The 17997-nt window shown below is 38.9% G+C and overlaps 1 protein-coding gene across 1 annotated transcript in view; it reads left to right on the top strand.

Annotated features, from left to right (window-relative positions):
• LOC140719451 (myosin-9-like) overlaps nucleotides 1–17997 on the top strand; it is a 111919-nt gene that overhangs the window by 39987 nt on the left and 53935 nt on the right. Inside the window, 5 exon segments of the mRNA XM_073034128.1 lie at nucleotides 11222–11249; nucleotides 12625–12718; nucleotides 13006–13026; nucleotides 15990–16082; nucleotides 16324–16387. Of these exon segments, the coding sequence (XP_072890229.1) occupies nucleotides 11222–11249; nucleotides 12625–12718; nucleotides 13006–13026; nucleotides 15990–16082; nucleotides 16324–16387 (300 nt within the window).

Here is a 17997-nt window from a genome sequence, read left to right as displayed (position 1 = left end):
CTTTTTAAGCACAAGATCCCCTATCTCAGCCTTGGTAAAGGCAAGATCAACCCCACATCAATTAGTTACACGCATGCGCACCAGGGCAGAAAAGACTGGAAACAAAACCCCGCAACCCGGAAGAAGAAATAATATATAAACACCGGGGGTACCCACCTTTTTTTTTGCACCGCGGACCAGTTTAATATCGATAATCTTGCAGACTGGCCGACGGGAGCGCGGGGGTGGGGGGGGTTGTTAAACACGACTGGAATACAGTGATACTCGAAGCAGGTTCCTTATGTCCAGTCTATTCTAGTTTTTGCAGCTATCAGCTTCTGTCCCGCTTGCTCACATTTTTTTGGCTGAGAAAACTTAGCGGGTTCATTTTTAAGTGCTGGGTGCTTGGACTCAGGGTACTGAAGCAGTTTTGAGACATTGCCTCATTAGACAGCCTCCTGCCTGCCCGCCTGCCGCCAGAAACCTTGGCCAGGTGCGGCTGGTCGTGGGTGGGGTGAGAGGACAAGGTCAGGGCCGGAGGTCCCCGTACCAGGGTCGCAGCGGTCACAGTCCAGAGAGCGTGGCCAACCGAGCGGGGATTGTGACAGAGTGCCCGCCTGCCCCCCTTGTAGGATCTATCGGCTGACAAATGTTTATTTCAGTAGATCGCAGCGCGATAGCTGCTCTGATACTTACGAAATACTGAGTCCGAATTAGGTCGTCTGCGAGTATTTTAGCACCGGGTTCCCCATGAACATTCGGTGTGCTAAACAGGTTCAGAGGCAGTGCTCCAGGCCAGTAGCAACGGCACTTCCCGCCGGCCGCCTGAGGGCAACCGGTGATCCCTGGCATGAAGGTATCACTGTGTTTAGTCACTTGATGACTTCGCGTGAGTTCAAGTTCAACAGTGGGCTGACGGAATGAGGAAAAGTGCAGCTGACTCATATCGTTTCCTCGTGGCCCAGTGGTTGGGGACAAGTGAATTACACTGTGTAGTGCGGAGAGCTATATGCATGCGCACTGGACAGAAAAAACAGAACTAAAACCCTGCAACCTGGAAACAATCTCTCAACAGTATTTGTGTATTTATTTTTCATTTTTTTCGGGATCAACTGGGAAAGTCTCAAAGATCGACTAGTCAATCGCGATCGATGGATTGGCGACCACTAGTATAGATGAAGATTACCTTTCTTGTATGGAATCTAGATAATTAATATATGAGTCAGGCCTTTGGTACCTTGAGCCTATTCCATTAATCAGTAAGGTCATGGCTGATCAGTTATCCTATTGACCTGTCTTGCCCCATTCCCTCACCTCTTTATTCAGGCTCTCTACTCTCCCCATTCTCAGTTCAGATGCAGGATCTCAATATTCCTCTCTTTTTTCCCAAGTCCAACTTGCTAAGCTCCTACAGCAATTTGTTTATTGCTTCAGATTAATATATTTGCTTTCAGTTGTCTTCTCTTGAGATTCATTGAATCTACTTCTCCAATGATATTTAGCCTTTTTCCTTGACACTATTGCCATTATTTTGTGCACTACGTGGTTGTGAGTCACTACACATTTATTCTCAGACATTTAAAAAAATCTACTTCTCTATCTGGAAATAAGGTATCCAAGGGCTGGGATCAGGCTAGGGATAGTGTTGGTGGGAACAAAAAGAAATTTGGAAAGTATTGCCTATTTCTTCTGTGCCTTTTTGCCATGAAAATTTAATAGTAATTGTGCAAAAAACTTATAGTTTGAGCTATGAGAAATGGAAGCTTGAGGGTTCCATTAACTTTCTGTAACCCAGAGTTTAAGTAAGTTGGGTGAGATCCCGAAAGTTGTACAGGTAGTTACTATAATTAGCTACAGATTAGTTTGTTCATTATTCATTGTTGTCTTTCCATGACCATGATTGCTCTTGGCAATTTTTTCTGCAGAAGTGTTTTTCCATTGTCTTCTGGGCAGTGTCTTTACAAGACAGGTGACCCCAGCCAATTTCAGTACTCTTCAGAGATTGTCTGCCTAGTGTCAGTGGTTGTGATGTGCTTCAGCTGCTCATATGAGTATATGCTACACCTTGCCCAAGGGTGACCTGCAGATTAGCTGAGGGAAGGAACACCTTACACCTCCTTTGGTAGATATGTATCTTCACCCTGCCATCCCCAGGTTAGTAAAGATGTTAATTTTAGGTCAGGGTTATATTTTATAATTTGTGATAACAGCTATCTACTATATTCAACAGATGGTGGACCACATTGCAGCATTTAGTGAAAATGTATGCAAGTGCTTGGATTTGGATAATCAAGTTATAAGCATTGGAAATTGAGAGTCTACTTTGGTGTTTAGCGTAATTTAGTGGAATTTTAAAGGTGGGGGGAAGGCTTCATATGAATTTAAGATATTAATTCTAAATAGATAACAGACCTTCCATAATTGAATTACTTGATCAAATTTATCAGTATTGCCTGTGATCCAGTATGCCATCATAATCATAAAAATCAAGTTCTATTGAAATATAGGAAAGTTCATAATTTAAAGCTTCTTACAGGAATTTGTAGGCCATCCAGAAAATTCACTAGGCTATTTCCAAAGATGAGACCCTAAACAAAAAATATTGCACCTGTGTTCTTTTAAATTTAGAAGACTATTATAATCAAAGAGGACATGATAAGGTAAATGTTGAGATGTTCTGCTAATGAGAATCTTGAATGAGGAGGCATAATTACAAGAGAGTGGACAATCATTTAAAATTCAGGTGTATAGGAATTCTCGAAGCTGTTGAATCTCTGGAATTCTCTAGCTTTGAGATTCTGAAGGCTAGATTGCTGGAGGTATTTAATTGGTAGATGAATCTGTGAAAGATTTAGCAATTGAATGCTGTGGAGCTGGCACAAAAGTGGATTTCGTACCTGGAGCAAATCAGCTGTGATAATGAATATCAAGGGCAAAGTTGCACTGCCGCAGAGCCCATTCCTGCTCTTGTTTATGCTTGTGTTCTTGTATCTCTAAATTCCTTCATCCATTTTTAGTATCCAGGCTCACAGAAATATGACTAACACTTCATTGGATCCTGAATTTTTTTTTTTTTTGATTTTTTTTAAAAACTCCATTTCTAATCTTTCATTCATTGGAAACCATGTCACATTCAATGTGACCCAGTTTATCATAACCTATTTTACTTTATAGCTCAAGGGTAACTGAAATTTATTGGCTGGTAGGTTGCTTTGACGTTTATTTAGTATTTTAATAAACACTAGCATTCCTTTGCTCTGCTAGATAATTGAACAGACCTTTTAAGGAGAAAATACAAAAAGTAATAATCACAAAGTGATTAAAATGCTCAAGGTCATTAATTAATACCACCTGTGTTAGTACTATGATAGAACAACTAGTTAGTCCACCCTTTCCCCAGAATTTTGTAGCTTTCCTGTATCAAACAAATCTAATTTGCCATTGGGAAAATTACTATTGAAAAGTCTTTCCACCATGTTTTAAGACAACTCATTACAGAATAATTTCACTTCTTGCTTTGTTTTTAAACTGTTTATGATGACTTAGTATATTCCAGTGTTTTTAGTTTATAGTTGCAAGCCTTGTGAAGTTGCCCTAATTTTGGGATGTCAGTTTTCTGTCATATTCATGGGTTAGCTTTTCATTATTTAGGAGATACTCCATATTAAGATCAGCTCTATTTCTTGCATGTATGTCAAAACGTGTAGTAAAATTTCTCTGCTTCATCAACCAACACAGTCCAAGGATTGTGCTGGAGCAGTCCGCCAAGTGTTGCCACACTTCCTGTACCAATGTAGCAGCTCACTACTCACAAACCCTAACCGTATGTCTTTGCACATGGGAAGAAACTGGAGCACCAGAGGAAATTCACATGGTCACAGGGAGAATGTGCAGACTCCTCAGACAGCAGTGGGTTTGAACCGTGATCAGTGATTGTCAAGTCAGGACACTTTTTATTGTCATTTCGACCATAACTGCTCGTACAGTACATAGTAAAAATGAGACAACGTTTTTTCAGGACCATGGTGTTACATGACACAGTACAAAAACTAGACTGAACTACGTTAAAAAAAACACAAAAAAACTATACTAGACTACAGACTGTAAAGTGCACAAAGCAGTGCAGGCATTACAATAAATAATAAACAAGACAATAGGACAGTAAGTCAATAGACAATAGGTGCAGGAGTAGGCCCTTCGGCCCTTTGAGCTAGCACCTCCATTAAATGTGATCATGGCTGATCAACCACAATCAGTACCCCGTTCCTGCCTTCTCCCCATATCCCTTGACTCCGTTATCTTTAAGAGCTCTATCTAACTCTTTCTTGAAAGCATCCAGAGAATTGGCCTCCACTGCCTTCTGAGGCAGAGCATTCCGTAGATCCACAATTCTCTGGGTGAAAAAGTTTTTCCTCAACTCTGTTCTAAATGGCCTACCCCTTATTCTTAAACTGTGGCCTCCGGTACTCAAGAACAGTCTAGTAAGTTGTCAGTCCAGGCTCTGGGTATTGAGGTGTAGGATAGCTTGGGGGAAGGAACTGTTACATAGTCTGGTTGTGAATGCTTCGGTGCCTTTTCCCAGACAGCAGGAGGGAGAAGAGTTTGTATGAGGGGTGCATGGGGTCCTTCATAATGCTGTTTGCTTTGCAGGTGCAGCGTGTAGTGTAAATGTCCGTAATGGTGGGAAGAGAGACCCCGATGATCTTCTCAGCTGACCTCACTATCTGCTGCAGGGTCTTGCGATCCGAGATGGTGCAATTTCCGAACCAGGCAGTGATGCAGCTGCTCAGGATACTCTCAATACAACCCCTGTAGAATGTGATGAGGATGTGGGGTGGGAGATGGACTTTCTTCAGCCTTCGCAGAAAGTAGAGATGCTGCTGGGCTTTCTTTGCTATGGAGCTGGTGTTGAGGGACCAGATGAGATTCTCCGCTAGGTGAACCCCAAGAAATTTGGTGCTCTTAACGATCTCTACCAAGGAGCCGTCGATGTTCAACGGGGAGTGGTCGTTCCATGCCCTCCTGAAATCAACAACCATCTCTTTTGTTTTGTTCACATTAAGAGACAGGTTGTTGGCTCTGCACCAGTCCGTTAGCTGCTGCACCTTCTCTCTGTAAGCTGACTTGTCGTTCTTGCTGATGAGACCCATCACGGTCGTGTCATCGGCGAACTTGATGATGTGGTTTGAGCTGTGTGTTGCAGCACAGTCGTGGGTCAGCAAAGTGAACAGCAGTGGACTGAGCACACAGCCCTGGGGGGCCCCTGTGCTCACTGTGATGGTGTTGGAGATGTTGCTCCTGATCCAGACTGACTGAGGTCTCCCAGTCAGGAAATCTAGAATCCAGTTGCAGAGGGAGGTGTTCAGGCCCAGTAGGCTCAGCTTTCCAATCAGTGTCTGAGGAATGATTGTGTTGAATGCTGAACTGAAGTCTATGAACAGCAATCGAAAGTACGTGTCTTTTTTGTCCAGGTGGGTTAGGGCCAGGTGGAGGGTGATGGCAATGACGTCGTCTGTTGAGCGGTTGGGACGGTACGCAAAGTGCAGGGGGTCCAGTGAGGGGGGCAGCAGGGTCTTGATATGCCTCATGACGAGCTTCTCGAAACACTTCATGATGATGGATATGAGTGCAACGGGACGGTAGTCATAGTAAAGCAGTTGTGCTAATCACTAAGCTACCGTGCTGCCCTACTCTTTCAATTTACAATTGTACCAAGCGTTGGTTGGACTCTACTTGGAGTATTGTATACATTTTTGTTGCCATACCACAAAAAGGATCTGCTAGCAATAAGAATGTAGAACAGTTCACCAGGATGTTGCCTAAATGGAGAGCAGAAGTTATGATGAAAGATTGGATAGGCTGGATGTATTTGACTAAGAAAAATCTCCAGATCCTAATGTATCCTCATGCTAGGGTTTTGGGTGTGTTTAGTGAGATAGCTGATCATTACTTTTCCTATTTCCATAGGGGACAGAAGGAAGCCATTCCAAACAAGTCTAAGCTGGTGCTCAGAGCAATTGTATTATCAACACTAATTCTCCCTGTAATCTATTTATGTTAATTCCTCTCATTCCACCTAAAGTAGTTAGAATTTGAAGTGGTTAAATAATCCACCAATTTGCACATATTTGGGGTGTGAAATAAAAATGGAACATGTGGTCACAGGAAGAATGTGCAAGCTCCACAAAGACAGCACCGTATATCAGGACAGAGTTCTGAAGCAGCAGTTCTTGTACTACAGCTATAATTTTCTAATATTAATTGCATTTGGGCAAAGTAGACCCTCCCATCAGTGTTGCTCAACAGTGACCTCTCCTTGGAAGAGGAGCTGGATTGCCTGCGACTCACCCAGTGCGAGACAAGCTGATTTACCTTTGTCTGTGGCTGAACCAGCACGAGATGAGGAAATGTTATGTAATTGTTCTTGCAGAAACGTGGCTGCAGAACAACATCTCATGCACCATAAATCTTCAGGCCATGCCACTTAGGGACTTGTGCTAATATTTTTTATGACTGTATGTTCTTTCGTAGCTGTGCTATGTATTTTGCACTTTGACACTGGAGGAATGCTGTTTCATTTACCTGTATACATTTTTACGGTTGAATAGCAATTGAACTTGAACTATTGCAGTTCCTTTTTTAAAAAAAAATACTACGGATAAAGAACTGGTGAATACACTGTACTTGGTTTCCTAACAATGTTTGATATGGTGTTGCATTAAAGTCATTGTGGGAAATTAAAATTCATGGTATAGTTGGTAACAGCAGGTAAGATGTAGCTAAAAGGTTGGCTGGCTTTAACAGAAAGTAGGAGCCAGAAGTGGATATTTTTTCAATTAGGATTAAATAAGTGGTGTGCCATAGGAATTGGTGCTATGATTTAAGTTTCTTACAAGTTATAGAATTGACTTGTGGGAAGGGATCTAAGGTATGGTTGCTGAACTTGCTGGAACACCATAACGGATACGACAGTAAGCTGTGAAGAGGCTGAAAGCTACAAAGGAGAATTGATACAACTCACACAAAATGCTGGTGGAACACAGCAGGCCAGGCAGCATCTATAGGAAGAAACACTGTTGACGTTTCAGGCCAAGACCCTTCGTCAGGACTATCAAGGGGAATTGATAGGTTAAGTGAGTGGCCAAAGGATTATCAAATTAAATATGTTTGAAAATCACTCTTTGGCAAGAAACATGAAGGCGAAGTATTAAATGATGAGAGATTGCAGAGATATCTGGGTGCATGATTTATAAAAGGATAGTACGGAGGTACAAGTTGTTAGGAAAGCTAGTAGAGCATGGCCATTCATTGGGAAGGGAGGTGACTGCAATACAGATGTTACACTTCAGTTACGTCTGGAGCAGTGTTGGTCCTTAAAAGAAGTTAAACATGCAGGAATTGCTGACTTACAAGAGACAGTTGGACAGGCTAGTACTTGTACTAATATTTTTGTCACTATGTACTGTAACAATATGGATGGGGAGGGATCTTGAATGATGTGTATCAGATATATTAACAATATAAACAGGGTGAATATGGAGAGACAAAGTTTCCTTATGGGAGAATCTAGAATAAGAAATATTTTTTTTAAACCAAAGGTTTTGCTCTTTTCAGATGTATATGAGGTGGGTTTTTTGGACTTCTTTCTCAAAAGGCAGTGACAGTAAAATATTTGAACATCTTTATACTTTTAGAAGCTGTAGATTCTGGTTAGTTGAGAAGATGGAAGTTTAATACAGTTTTATGAAACTCTAGTTAGGCTACGTTTGAAGTATTGCATACAGTTCTGATCACCCCATTTAGGAAGGATGAACAAATTTAGGTGGTTTTCTCTAGAGCAGCAGAGGCTGTGGGGAGATCTGTTAGAGGTTTATAAGATTGTGAGAGGCATAGATACAGACAGTATCTTTCTTTTTCTCGAAGGTGGAAGTGTGCTTCACCAAGGTGCTTCCCCCCCTCCTTTCTTTCTCCCGAGGCCTCCTGTCCCATGATCCTCTCCCTTCTCCAGCTCTGTATCACTTTCGCCAATCACCTTTCCAGCTCTTAGCTTCATCCCACCCCCTCTGGTCTTCTCCTATCATTTCGCATTTCCCCCTCCCCCCACTACTTTCAAATCTCTTACTATCTTTCCTTTCGGTTAGTCCTGACGAAGGTTCTCGGCCCGAAATGTCGACAGTGCTTCTCCCTATAGATGCTGCCTGGCCTGCTGTGTTCCACCAGCATTTTGTGTGTGTTGTTGTTTGAATTTCCAGCATCTGCAGATTTCCTCGTGTTTGCTCTAGAAATGTCTAATATCAGAAAGCATGCATTTTAAGGTGAGCGGGGAGGGGGTGGTGAGAGGTTCAAAGGAGATTTAAGGGACAAGTTATTTTTATACCAAGTGGTGGGTGCCTGAAATGTGCTGCCTGAGATGTTGGTAGAGGCAGATACATTAGGGACTTCTGAGAGATGTTTAGATAGGCACATGAATGTGAAGAAGGCAAAGAGAGTTTAGTTGGATATTTGATGGATAATTTAGTTGATTCATTACAACATTGTGGGCCGAAGAGCTTGTTCCTGTGCTGTAATGTTTTATGCTTGAGAATGCAGGCAGGTGTTGCAATCAGATCAGCCATTATTAAAGGGCAGGACAGATTTTTGAGATCAGTGTCCTGCTTCACCATTTCAATGTTAGTATGACTACAGTGACTAATTTTACCATCTTCCTCTCATTTTTTTCTTTCAATATTACGTACACAAGATTTTTAAAAGATGGCTACTTGTATCTTTAAATCTATAAATCTAAATCTATATGAATCCTTAAATCTATATTGCTTCTTTCTGGATATGCCCCGGGGTTTTACGATAAGTTTTGTCTTTTTGAGAGTCTGAACATTCTCATGGGTGCTTTAATCGGTTCCTGTCGATCTATGATCTTGCATTCCCTTATTCCTGCAACTGCTGTTGATAGGCTTATTGAGATGTTAGCTGTTGGGAGTATGGTCTTAATGACAGTGGGTAAGAATGCCTCCATTCTGCACTTGAAAGTTCTTTTGAGCCACCCTCATAAATGATTCTGTTTGTGAGCAAAGCCCTTACACAAAGTTGTGCAGCACTGAGTTAATTGAATGGAGTATAAGCTGAAGGCTTACCACTGTTTGTTTATTTTGGTGATGCATAAAAGGGAACTTCTAAATCGTGTAAGGATTTTACTCTATAGAAGAATTTATCTTGAAAACTTTTTAACTATATAAAAATTTTTAATTATGGCTATTTGGAGTTCAAATTGGCAATAATTAACTTCACTGTGAATCCCACGTCCCTGATTGGATGTTTTTCCACGTGATACTAACTCTTACCACATCCTTGGTGTGGCATCATTGCTACTTCTCACATTTCAATTAAAAGGAAGAAGTGGACTTTGAATCTGTAGTAAAGTAAAATTTAAATAATAACTTCCTGAAGCTAGTTGTTACAACCCCATAGTTCTAAAGAAACTTCCTCTTGATGGAATTACACAATTTTTTGGTAGAATGTTTATATTACTGACTTTGTTATGAGACTTTTTGTTCAACCTCAGGACCAGTAGTCAAAATGATGAATGTCAATAGCAAAAAATACTTAATCAGGTAGCAGGCAATTTGTTGGGTCTCCTGAGACTGCAGCTGCATTTATGCCCAACTATTGTGCCTGTCACTACTAATCTCACTTGCATATTCCCCTCTGTCCCACTCATCTAAGTCTCTGTCAAGATGTCTCTTGAATGTTTTTACTTTTGTTGTCTCCATCACCTGCTCTGGCATCTCATTCCAGATACAAACTACTATGTGGAAAAATTTACTCCTCTGATCTCTTAAATCTCTCGCCCTTGCTCCTTAAACTTAAGTCCTCCTAGTTTTAAACAATAATCATGCTACCATTAATCATTTGTCAGTCTCAGATTTAGTTTTAATTAACTTTGTGTTACTTGCTCTTTATGTAGTTGTCCCAACTTTTGGAAGTAGAATGGTATGTGACTGAGTGTGGGAGTAGCCAAAATGGCTCACTTTGATCATCAAACATGGAGGCCCCTCCACAAAACTCCCACAGTCCCCAATGAACCTGTGATTTTAGTCTCTGAGGCCAACTTGAGAGCATCCTTCAGGAGGATGAACCCACCCACGGAAAGCATCCGACCCAGACAGGGTACCTGGCAGAGTACTAAAGATATGTGCTGATCAACTGGCTCGACTGTTCCCTGATATCTTTAACCTTCACTTGAACCTCTCAATCTGAGGTACCCACCTGCTTCAAGCAGGCTTCAATTATACCGGTGCTCAAGAAGAAGTCATAACCTGCCTCACTGGCTATCATCCAGTAGCACTTGAGTTCACTGTGACAAAGCACTTTGAGAGGTTGGTGATGAAACATATTAACTCCTGCCTCTGAACTGACTTGGATCCCACTCTAATTTTCGAGCCATCACAACAGATAACAGCAGATACTGCTTTATTGGCTCTTAACTCAATCAGGCCCTCAGCCTCTATACCTCCTTGTGCAACTGGATTCTCGATTTCCTTGTTTGCAGACCCCAGTCAGTTCAGATTGGCAACATCTCCTCCACAATCACAGGTGCACCAGAATGCTGTGTGCTTAGCCCCCTGCTCTACTCACTTTATACTTATGACCATGAGGCACTTAACGAATGGCTCAGTGTCAGTATCCATGGCTTTTCTTTAAGGAAGTGAATCAGGTGTTAGGCAATCTGTGGTAATAAAGGTTGCTGGTATGCCGCTTTTATAAAATGTGCTGTTTAAAAGTTCATTGGAAGTTACTGTAACATATCATGTAATCATTGTCACTCATAGGTTTTAGCTAGTTTTTATATCATTTTTGTTAGACAATTGTATTTTTGCGAATAGTATGTGTGTAATAGGGTTGATTTTCTTTTCTGAAAGAGAAAGTTAAAATCTATTTTTGAATAAACCCATGAGCACTAGCTCATTATTCCTTTATTGCACTATTTCTAAAATTTATAGACTTTTGTCCTTGCACTATACTGCTGCTGCAAAACATACTTCACAACACAATGGTAATAATAAATATGATTCTGGTAACTATGTTTGAGACAAGTGTTATCTGCTGATTATGATTCACCTCTTTGCATTTGGAAGACTTGGGGAAAAATGTTTAATAGCAATATCAAACTAGCTGTGACAAAATGAGAAAGCACCAGTCAAAAAGTTGAACAATGCATTATAATATATAATTTGCTTTATTACAGATCGTGAGGATCAGTCAATCCTATGCACGTGAGTGTTTGGTTTCCTTTTCTGGATACATTTTTTCAACAATGAGTTCATTAGTTGTGGTTTGTTTTGTCTAGTTTTCCACATTGCAGGAAATGAAAATTGGGTTTTGAAAATGAAATCCCTCTTTTGCATGTGTGTATAAAAAAAAAGAAGAAGAAAGAAAGAATGTACGTGTACATCCTTTATATCTCCTCTAAGGACACCTCGTATAAAAGCCATATTTCAGAGTTATGTTACTTTTGTACTCTTTTTATCTCTCTAACAGTGGATAATTTTTAAAAGGTGCTCATGATGTGTATTATTGATATCTTTTGTCACGTCATCATATCTGGCTGTTCTTGTTATCTTAAAAACTCAATGAAAATTTTAAGATGGGATTATGTCTGCCACAAGAGAAAATGACCTTGCAAGGATGACAAGAAATTTAAAGCTGTAGGAAATAGCAGGCATTGATAGTCGAACCTCTGCGGTCAATTCTCATCAAACTACAGTTGATAGTAGTTGTTCATTAGTAACTTCACAAGTAATGTTGGTGGTGGTCTTGTTTGATTTGGAACTTTAAAAACTATGGGAGCTAATTCTGACATCTTTATGATTCTTATCATAAGCCCATTTTTGTGAGTAAAGGAGTGGATCATCATAGTTTCTTGTGTCAAAGAAATCGGAGGTAATTTTTTTTCCTGATGATTTGTGATTTTTGCTTTTAACAATTGTGATTAATCCTGCTAGCTGAAGGATGCTGAATCTCGCTGGTGAATTGTTCCAATTTAGAAATGACCTTAATGGCCACTTTCTGTTCTGTCTGTGTCAGAATATTACGTTCCTCCTGCTTATTTCTAGTAATCTATTCTCACTCGTATACAAGTCAACTCCACTCTGATTCTCCTATCATCCACTTACATGAGAGGTAATTTCCCTACCAGACATCAGGTCTTGGGATGTTAGAGCATGGAGGGAAATGTGTACATTTGCAGGGTGAATGAGCAAACTCCACGTGCACATGAATCTGGGATGAAATCTGGATTGCTGGAGCTGAGATAGCTGCATGACGTGCAGTGCCACTTTGTTGTCCATTGGTATCTAGATAGAAAGTCTCCGAGCATGGTTCAGCATCAGTTTATTTTCAAGTGTACATGGCTGTGAATATGTTTCAGGTAATCAAATGCTTTGTGGTTAATCTTTTTTAAATATCTTGTGCGAATAGTGTAAAAGCTGTTCATATTTCTCAAGTAAATTATAATAGCAATTCTCAAAAATGCGCGTTTAATTGAACGCAGTTGTATTTGTTTTAGTTAAAATTTATTTAATTCCTGTCTGGCATTTATGTATAAATTGAAGCTCTGGAGTTGTTAAAATTAGATGCTTTCTATTATAGAGGAGAATCTGGTGCTGGTAAGACAGAGAACACCAAGAAAGTGATTCAGTACTTGGCTCACGTTGCTTCTTCACATAAATCTAGAAAGGAACAAGTAAGTGTCTTATCTAGGATGTAGTTGAATCATTTTCATAATTTGGTTAAATCTAGTCATTGTAATGATTTTAATCCTTACGACACTTATTTCAAAATGTACATTAAATATTGTGATCAGTCTTCCTGTTTTATTTTATTGAAATTATGAATTTAAACAAATTGTCATTTAATGTTTCATAAATGCCTGTTGGGTTGTTAAACTCCTTAAACAAAATAAATTCTTGAAAGTTTCTTTAATATTTTGTGCATGCAGTTGATAATACTTTCCCCCTTCAACATTTGCAGCAGTCTACGGTGTTAGCATACGTGAGTGGGTTATTATAATTTGATTTGCATATTCTGCACTTTATGCATTTATATACAGATCTGTTGGCTGTTTGGGGAATTTCAAAGCTACTTCAATTGGTTTCTGAAATTGACTTTTGGCCAATTGAAATTAGCTCTTGATGTGCAACTGCCCCTTGATTGAACATACACTTGGATTCAAAGATACAACTGAGATGTAGTTTTGTGTGTTTGCTTAATAGTTTTTTTTAAAGAAATGGGTCTAAGCAAATGCAGTTGTCATTTAAAAATGCAACAAAATAATTATGTAAATTGGTTTGCAATAAGCTGATTGAACTGGGGCTAGAAATTGTCATTTATGATTTGCATAGTCTAATTGTAAATCTTGGTCCAACTTAATAGCTGCAGTGTCTCTGTTCTACCTGTCACTGCAATGAAAAACATTAAAAAAAAATTCTGGACAATTGTCTAACTTGGGTGGGTTTGGGAGCAAATTACAGCTCAGATCTGTATATTATTTATGTTGCATGCTTTGGGTGTAAAGGTGGTGTAAGTGTTTCTTAAGTTCTGTTTAAAATTGGAGGTGTTTACATATGTCAGAATGTTGATTAACTAATTTGGGATGTTTCCCTATTAAAAGAATCTGTTTTTCCAATCTGAGAAATGATTCAGAGCTCTTTAGTTCAAAGTGCATTGACATTTAAGGTTTTCAAAACTCTTCTATAAACAAAACTATTGTATCCTGGAAAAGGGAGAAAATCAAAGCATTCAACCAAGAAGTTGTCTCCTTCCTTCCCCCTCCCCCCATGCAAGTTTATTTTATAACTTGTTTTATTTCTGCTGATATAAAATAGAACTTTTTGGAGAATATTTTTAAAACCAAGTTATTTCCTCTGCAGAATATTTATTACATTTTGCAACTGTAGTTAGGTTTGTCTCTCTGGCCAGGAAAGGGGGGTATTTTGTCGCACCTTTTGACATAAATAAATTCTTCACATTCATAAATTTATTATTAAATGAGTACAATCTCCCAAATTTAAACTTCATTAAGTAAAACAAATTTAAAGTCAAATTGATTTTGACCAGCTTACCTTTTCAGTTTTCTTGATTAAAAATGTCTTCAGCAGTTCCCTTCCAGTCAGTGTTCCATTTAATCACCATCAAATCAAGAGTAGCACAAATATCCCTGCATTTGCAAGTTTTTGTTGTTTCGCTGGATTCCATACCCCCTCCCAAACATTTCATAGGAAATAAAAGCTTTAGAAATTCCTCATAGAATTTTATTTTTGTGATAAATTGTGCAGATTATATAATTTTGTGTCATTGTGTATCAAGGTGGGTTGTTCATATAGTGAACACCTATCTTGAATCACAGATGTGAAATGACTGTTCGAAATGCAAGCTTGTGTCCCTGTTAATTGTGTTGTATTAATTTTGTGCATATTTTCTATGTAAAATTGAAGTATCACCATTGCATTGTAGAGCTGCAATAGTGTACTGACCACTAATTGAGATTGCCACCAAAGTGGGTGGAGTAAATCTGTTTGTGGAATAATTACCTCACATCTAAATCCTAGAAGTCACTGCAGCAGCAACACTTTCAATTGACAGAATGGCATTGTGATTTTGAAATGTCAAATTTTCAACTGTCCAAATTTGGTTCATTTTAAAGCAACTTGATGTCTTTTTGATTGCTTTACAGCTCTACTAGATTGAAGTTTCCATGTCTTGCTTCTTACCTGCCTAACTTAGCACTAATGCTAAAGAAAGCTACTGACCTATTCTAACAATGTTATAAATGGTGGAATTGATTAATAATTGGTGTATCAGTGTGTTATTCATTACATGTTTAACAATAAGTGTGGCACACCTCAAATTAGGAACTGAATTTCTTTCTTGGTCCTTTATTCAAAGAATTTGAGTGAATTATCTGAATGCAGGTCCATTCTGTGTTGTAAAGGCACACACTAAGATTCTTGCCTTTAATCGGAATCAAGTTTATGTACATTTTCTGTGGCCGATGATTAAATTACCTCTAGTGTTTTTCCAATCTTAAATTTTGGGTGTATAAGAACATCTATGTAGCTGGTGTATCACTTCCAAACTTGGATGCTCCCAGGTGCATTTTCTGGATTACTTTAGGTCAGTGTTCTGAGTCAGCTGAAATTTATGTGGACATTAGTTGGAAAATTCCCAGAGTTAATGTGGTATTTGTCAGTCATATGTTTTCTTGCTCTGAGTAAGCAATTGATGTGAGCAACCAGTAAATTGTGTCTGTAGTGAATGGCTTAAAGTGCTGTCTTTGGAGTTTATAGAGAAACAAAAATACATTTGTTATCTTTTGTGATAACAAATAATGGTCATGAGGTTCTGAACCAGTTGCTACATAAATAATAGAAGTAGAAATTCCATTGCTGGCATAGAATAAATCTTGGTGCATGCCCATGAAGTGCTTCAAGGAAGTACCTTCCAACCTTTTCTAATTCCATGTAGATATTTATATATTTGTATATCATACCTGCTTCTATCTTGTGTTTCAGTGCTACCTGCTTAAAGGGAGGGACTCTTCTTTTTAAAGCTGTTAGTCAAGATGTTGTCCAGTTTCATTGAATTGCATCTCTTTTGTCTTTCTCTCTAACCCTTCCCTTTCCACCCTCTGCAAAATAAATCCAGTAATGACATTGTTATAACAGTTCTTCAGTTTTTAAAAAAATCTAGCTTGAACAGTCTTTGATCTAATAATAAACCAAAATTCCAAACTGTCCTAGATTCTTTCTGCTCATTGTTCCAATTAAATGTTTGCATGCCCTTTCAAGATGACCAAAAGCACATACTCGTCTAGCAGTCAGTTATTACTTCTAAAGTCTTTTTTGGTGCATCAGAGATGTTCATCTGTAAACAATACTTCAAAGTCTGTGTTTCTCTGAAGTTGTGCTTGTAAAACAGATGCTCCAAAACTAATCTAAGTCATGTTGTGATTGCAGGGAGAGCTTGAGAAGCAACTACTCCAAGCGAACCCTATCCTTGAAGCTTTTGGTAATGCAAAAACTGTGAAAAATGACAACTCTTCTCGATTTGTGAGTAGCAATTATTACAATGTCTAAGGCTAATAAATCGGCACAGTCATATTTTCAAAAAAGGTTTAAATTTGCATTTTTACTTAGTTTTGTAGCTTCACTACCTAAGAATCTTTCATTATAAATCTGCTTATAAAAATATTGTAATGCAAATGGAGCCAAAGAAAACAACATTAAATCTTGAAAGTCTGTTATTAAGTGTTTTCTTCCAGTGTTTAACTTTGTATGTCCTTTTCTTCAGGGTAAATTTATTCGAATCAACTTTGATGTAACTGGCTACATTGTTGGAGCCAATATTGAAACTTGTATCCTTTGCAACAATGAAAGGCTGAAAAAAAGTCATGGAAATGCAGAATTACCTCGAACTGGAGCATAAGCCATTTAACATATTAGCCATTGTAGCTGCAGCAAGATTTAGTGTTTTGAAAATTGGCATATCTTTGCTTGTATGGGGTTTCAATGTTTGCTGGCCCCTAGAATTTTGAAATGTTTCGGATCTAAAGTTCCATAAGGTCTGGGGACCTTTAATCGAGTACTTTCATAACCTTCCTCTTGACTAGGGTTTTTTTTTTCTCTTTTCGGTCCCTTGCTTTCAGCTCCCTTTTTTTCCCTGGTAGTAGGCATTATTATCCTCTGTTGCTAAATGTTTCACAGTCTGGGAGTTTGATTGTCCTGATTTATACTCTCTATATTGTGTTGTGGTTGGTCTGGAGTTGTTTTTTTTTGTGTTGTGGGGCTTGGGGAGGATACTAAGTTTACTTGTCTTCAATTTAGGTGCTTTTTTTGTCAAATTCTCTTCCTTTGTAGCATATTGTCATTGTATGCTTAATTTTGTACTGTATTAATGTTCCTCATTGGGATTTGGGATTTTTAATTTGTAAAATGTACAGAAAAACTAAAAAATATTTTTTTTTTTAAAAAAGAATTTTGAAATGTTGATTATGGAGTCTGAGCTTTTAAGGGCTCCAGTTATACATTTGGTTTCCCAGAACAAAAGGGGAGGATGTTTTTCTTTGAAATTTAAAGCAGATATTTTACCAGGAAAATTTTATTTATGAGGGGGAGGGGTGGTGTGATAAAGTCAGCATGGGTTCCTTAAGGGGAAATCTTGCCTGACAAACCTGTTGGAATTCTTTCAGGAAATACAGACAGGATAGACAAAGGAGAGTCAGTAGATGTTGTTCAGAAGGCTTTAATAAGGTGCTGCATTTGAGGCTACAGTCAGCCCTCCTTATCTGTGAGTTCTGCATGCGCGAGTTGCAAGCTACTGCGAATCGAGAAAACCGGGAAATGTTCTTCCAGCACTTGTTGTTCAAGCATGTACAGACTTTTTTTTTCTTGTCATTATTCCCTAAACAATGCATTATAACAACTATTGTACATAGCACTTACATTGTATTAGGTATTATAAGTAATCTAGAGATGATTTAAAGAATACAGGAGGATGCGTGTATGTTATTGTGGATTGGGATTGGAAAAAAATTAGAAATTCTCTCCACTGCCAGGTTCTAATGTCCGCCGTACTGAGACAGGTTAAATTAGGTCTGGGGTTCCGGTGGGTCCTAAGGCCCACCGCATTGATACAGGTTGAATAAGGGACTTGAGCATTCGCATTTTTTGGTATCCGTGAGGAGTCCCGGAACCAATCTCTCGCGGATAAGGAGGGCCGACTGTACTTAACAAGATAATAGTAAGGATGTGATGCTGAGGCTTTATAGGTATTGGTCAGACCGTACTTGAGTATTGTGTCCAGTTGAATATTGAAAGGCCTAGACAGTAGATGTTTCCTATAGTTGGTGCATCTAGGACCAGAGGGCACAGCCTCAACAAAAAGAATAGAGATGAGAAAGAATTTCAGAGGGTGGTAAATCAGTGGAATTCATTGCCATGGATGGTTGTGGAGGTCAAATCATTG

This window comes from Hemitrygon akajei, chromosome 31, assembly GCF_048418815.1.
Source record: "Hemitrygon akajei chromosome 31, sHemAka1.3, whole genome shotgun sequence".
NCBI lineage: Eukaryota > Metazoa > Chordata > Chondrichthyes > Myliobatiformes > Dasyatidae > Hemitrygon > Hemitrygon akajei.
Note: the sequence above shows the minus strand (reverse complement) of the source record. Positions and strands in the feature narration are given on the sequence as shown.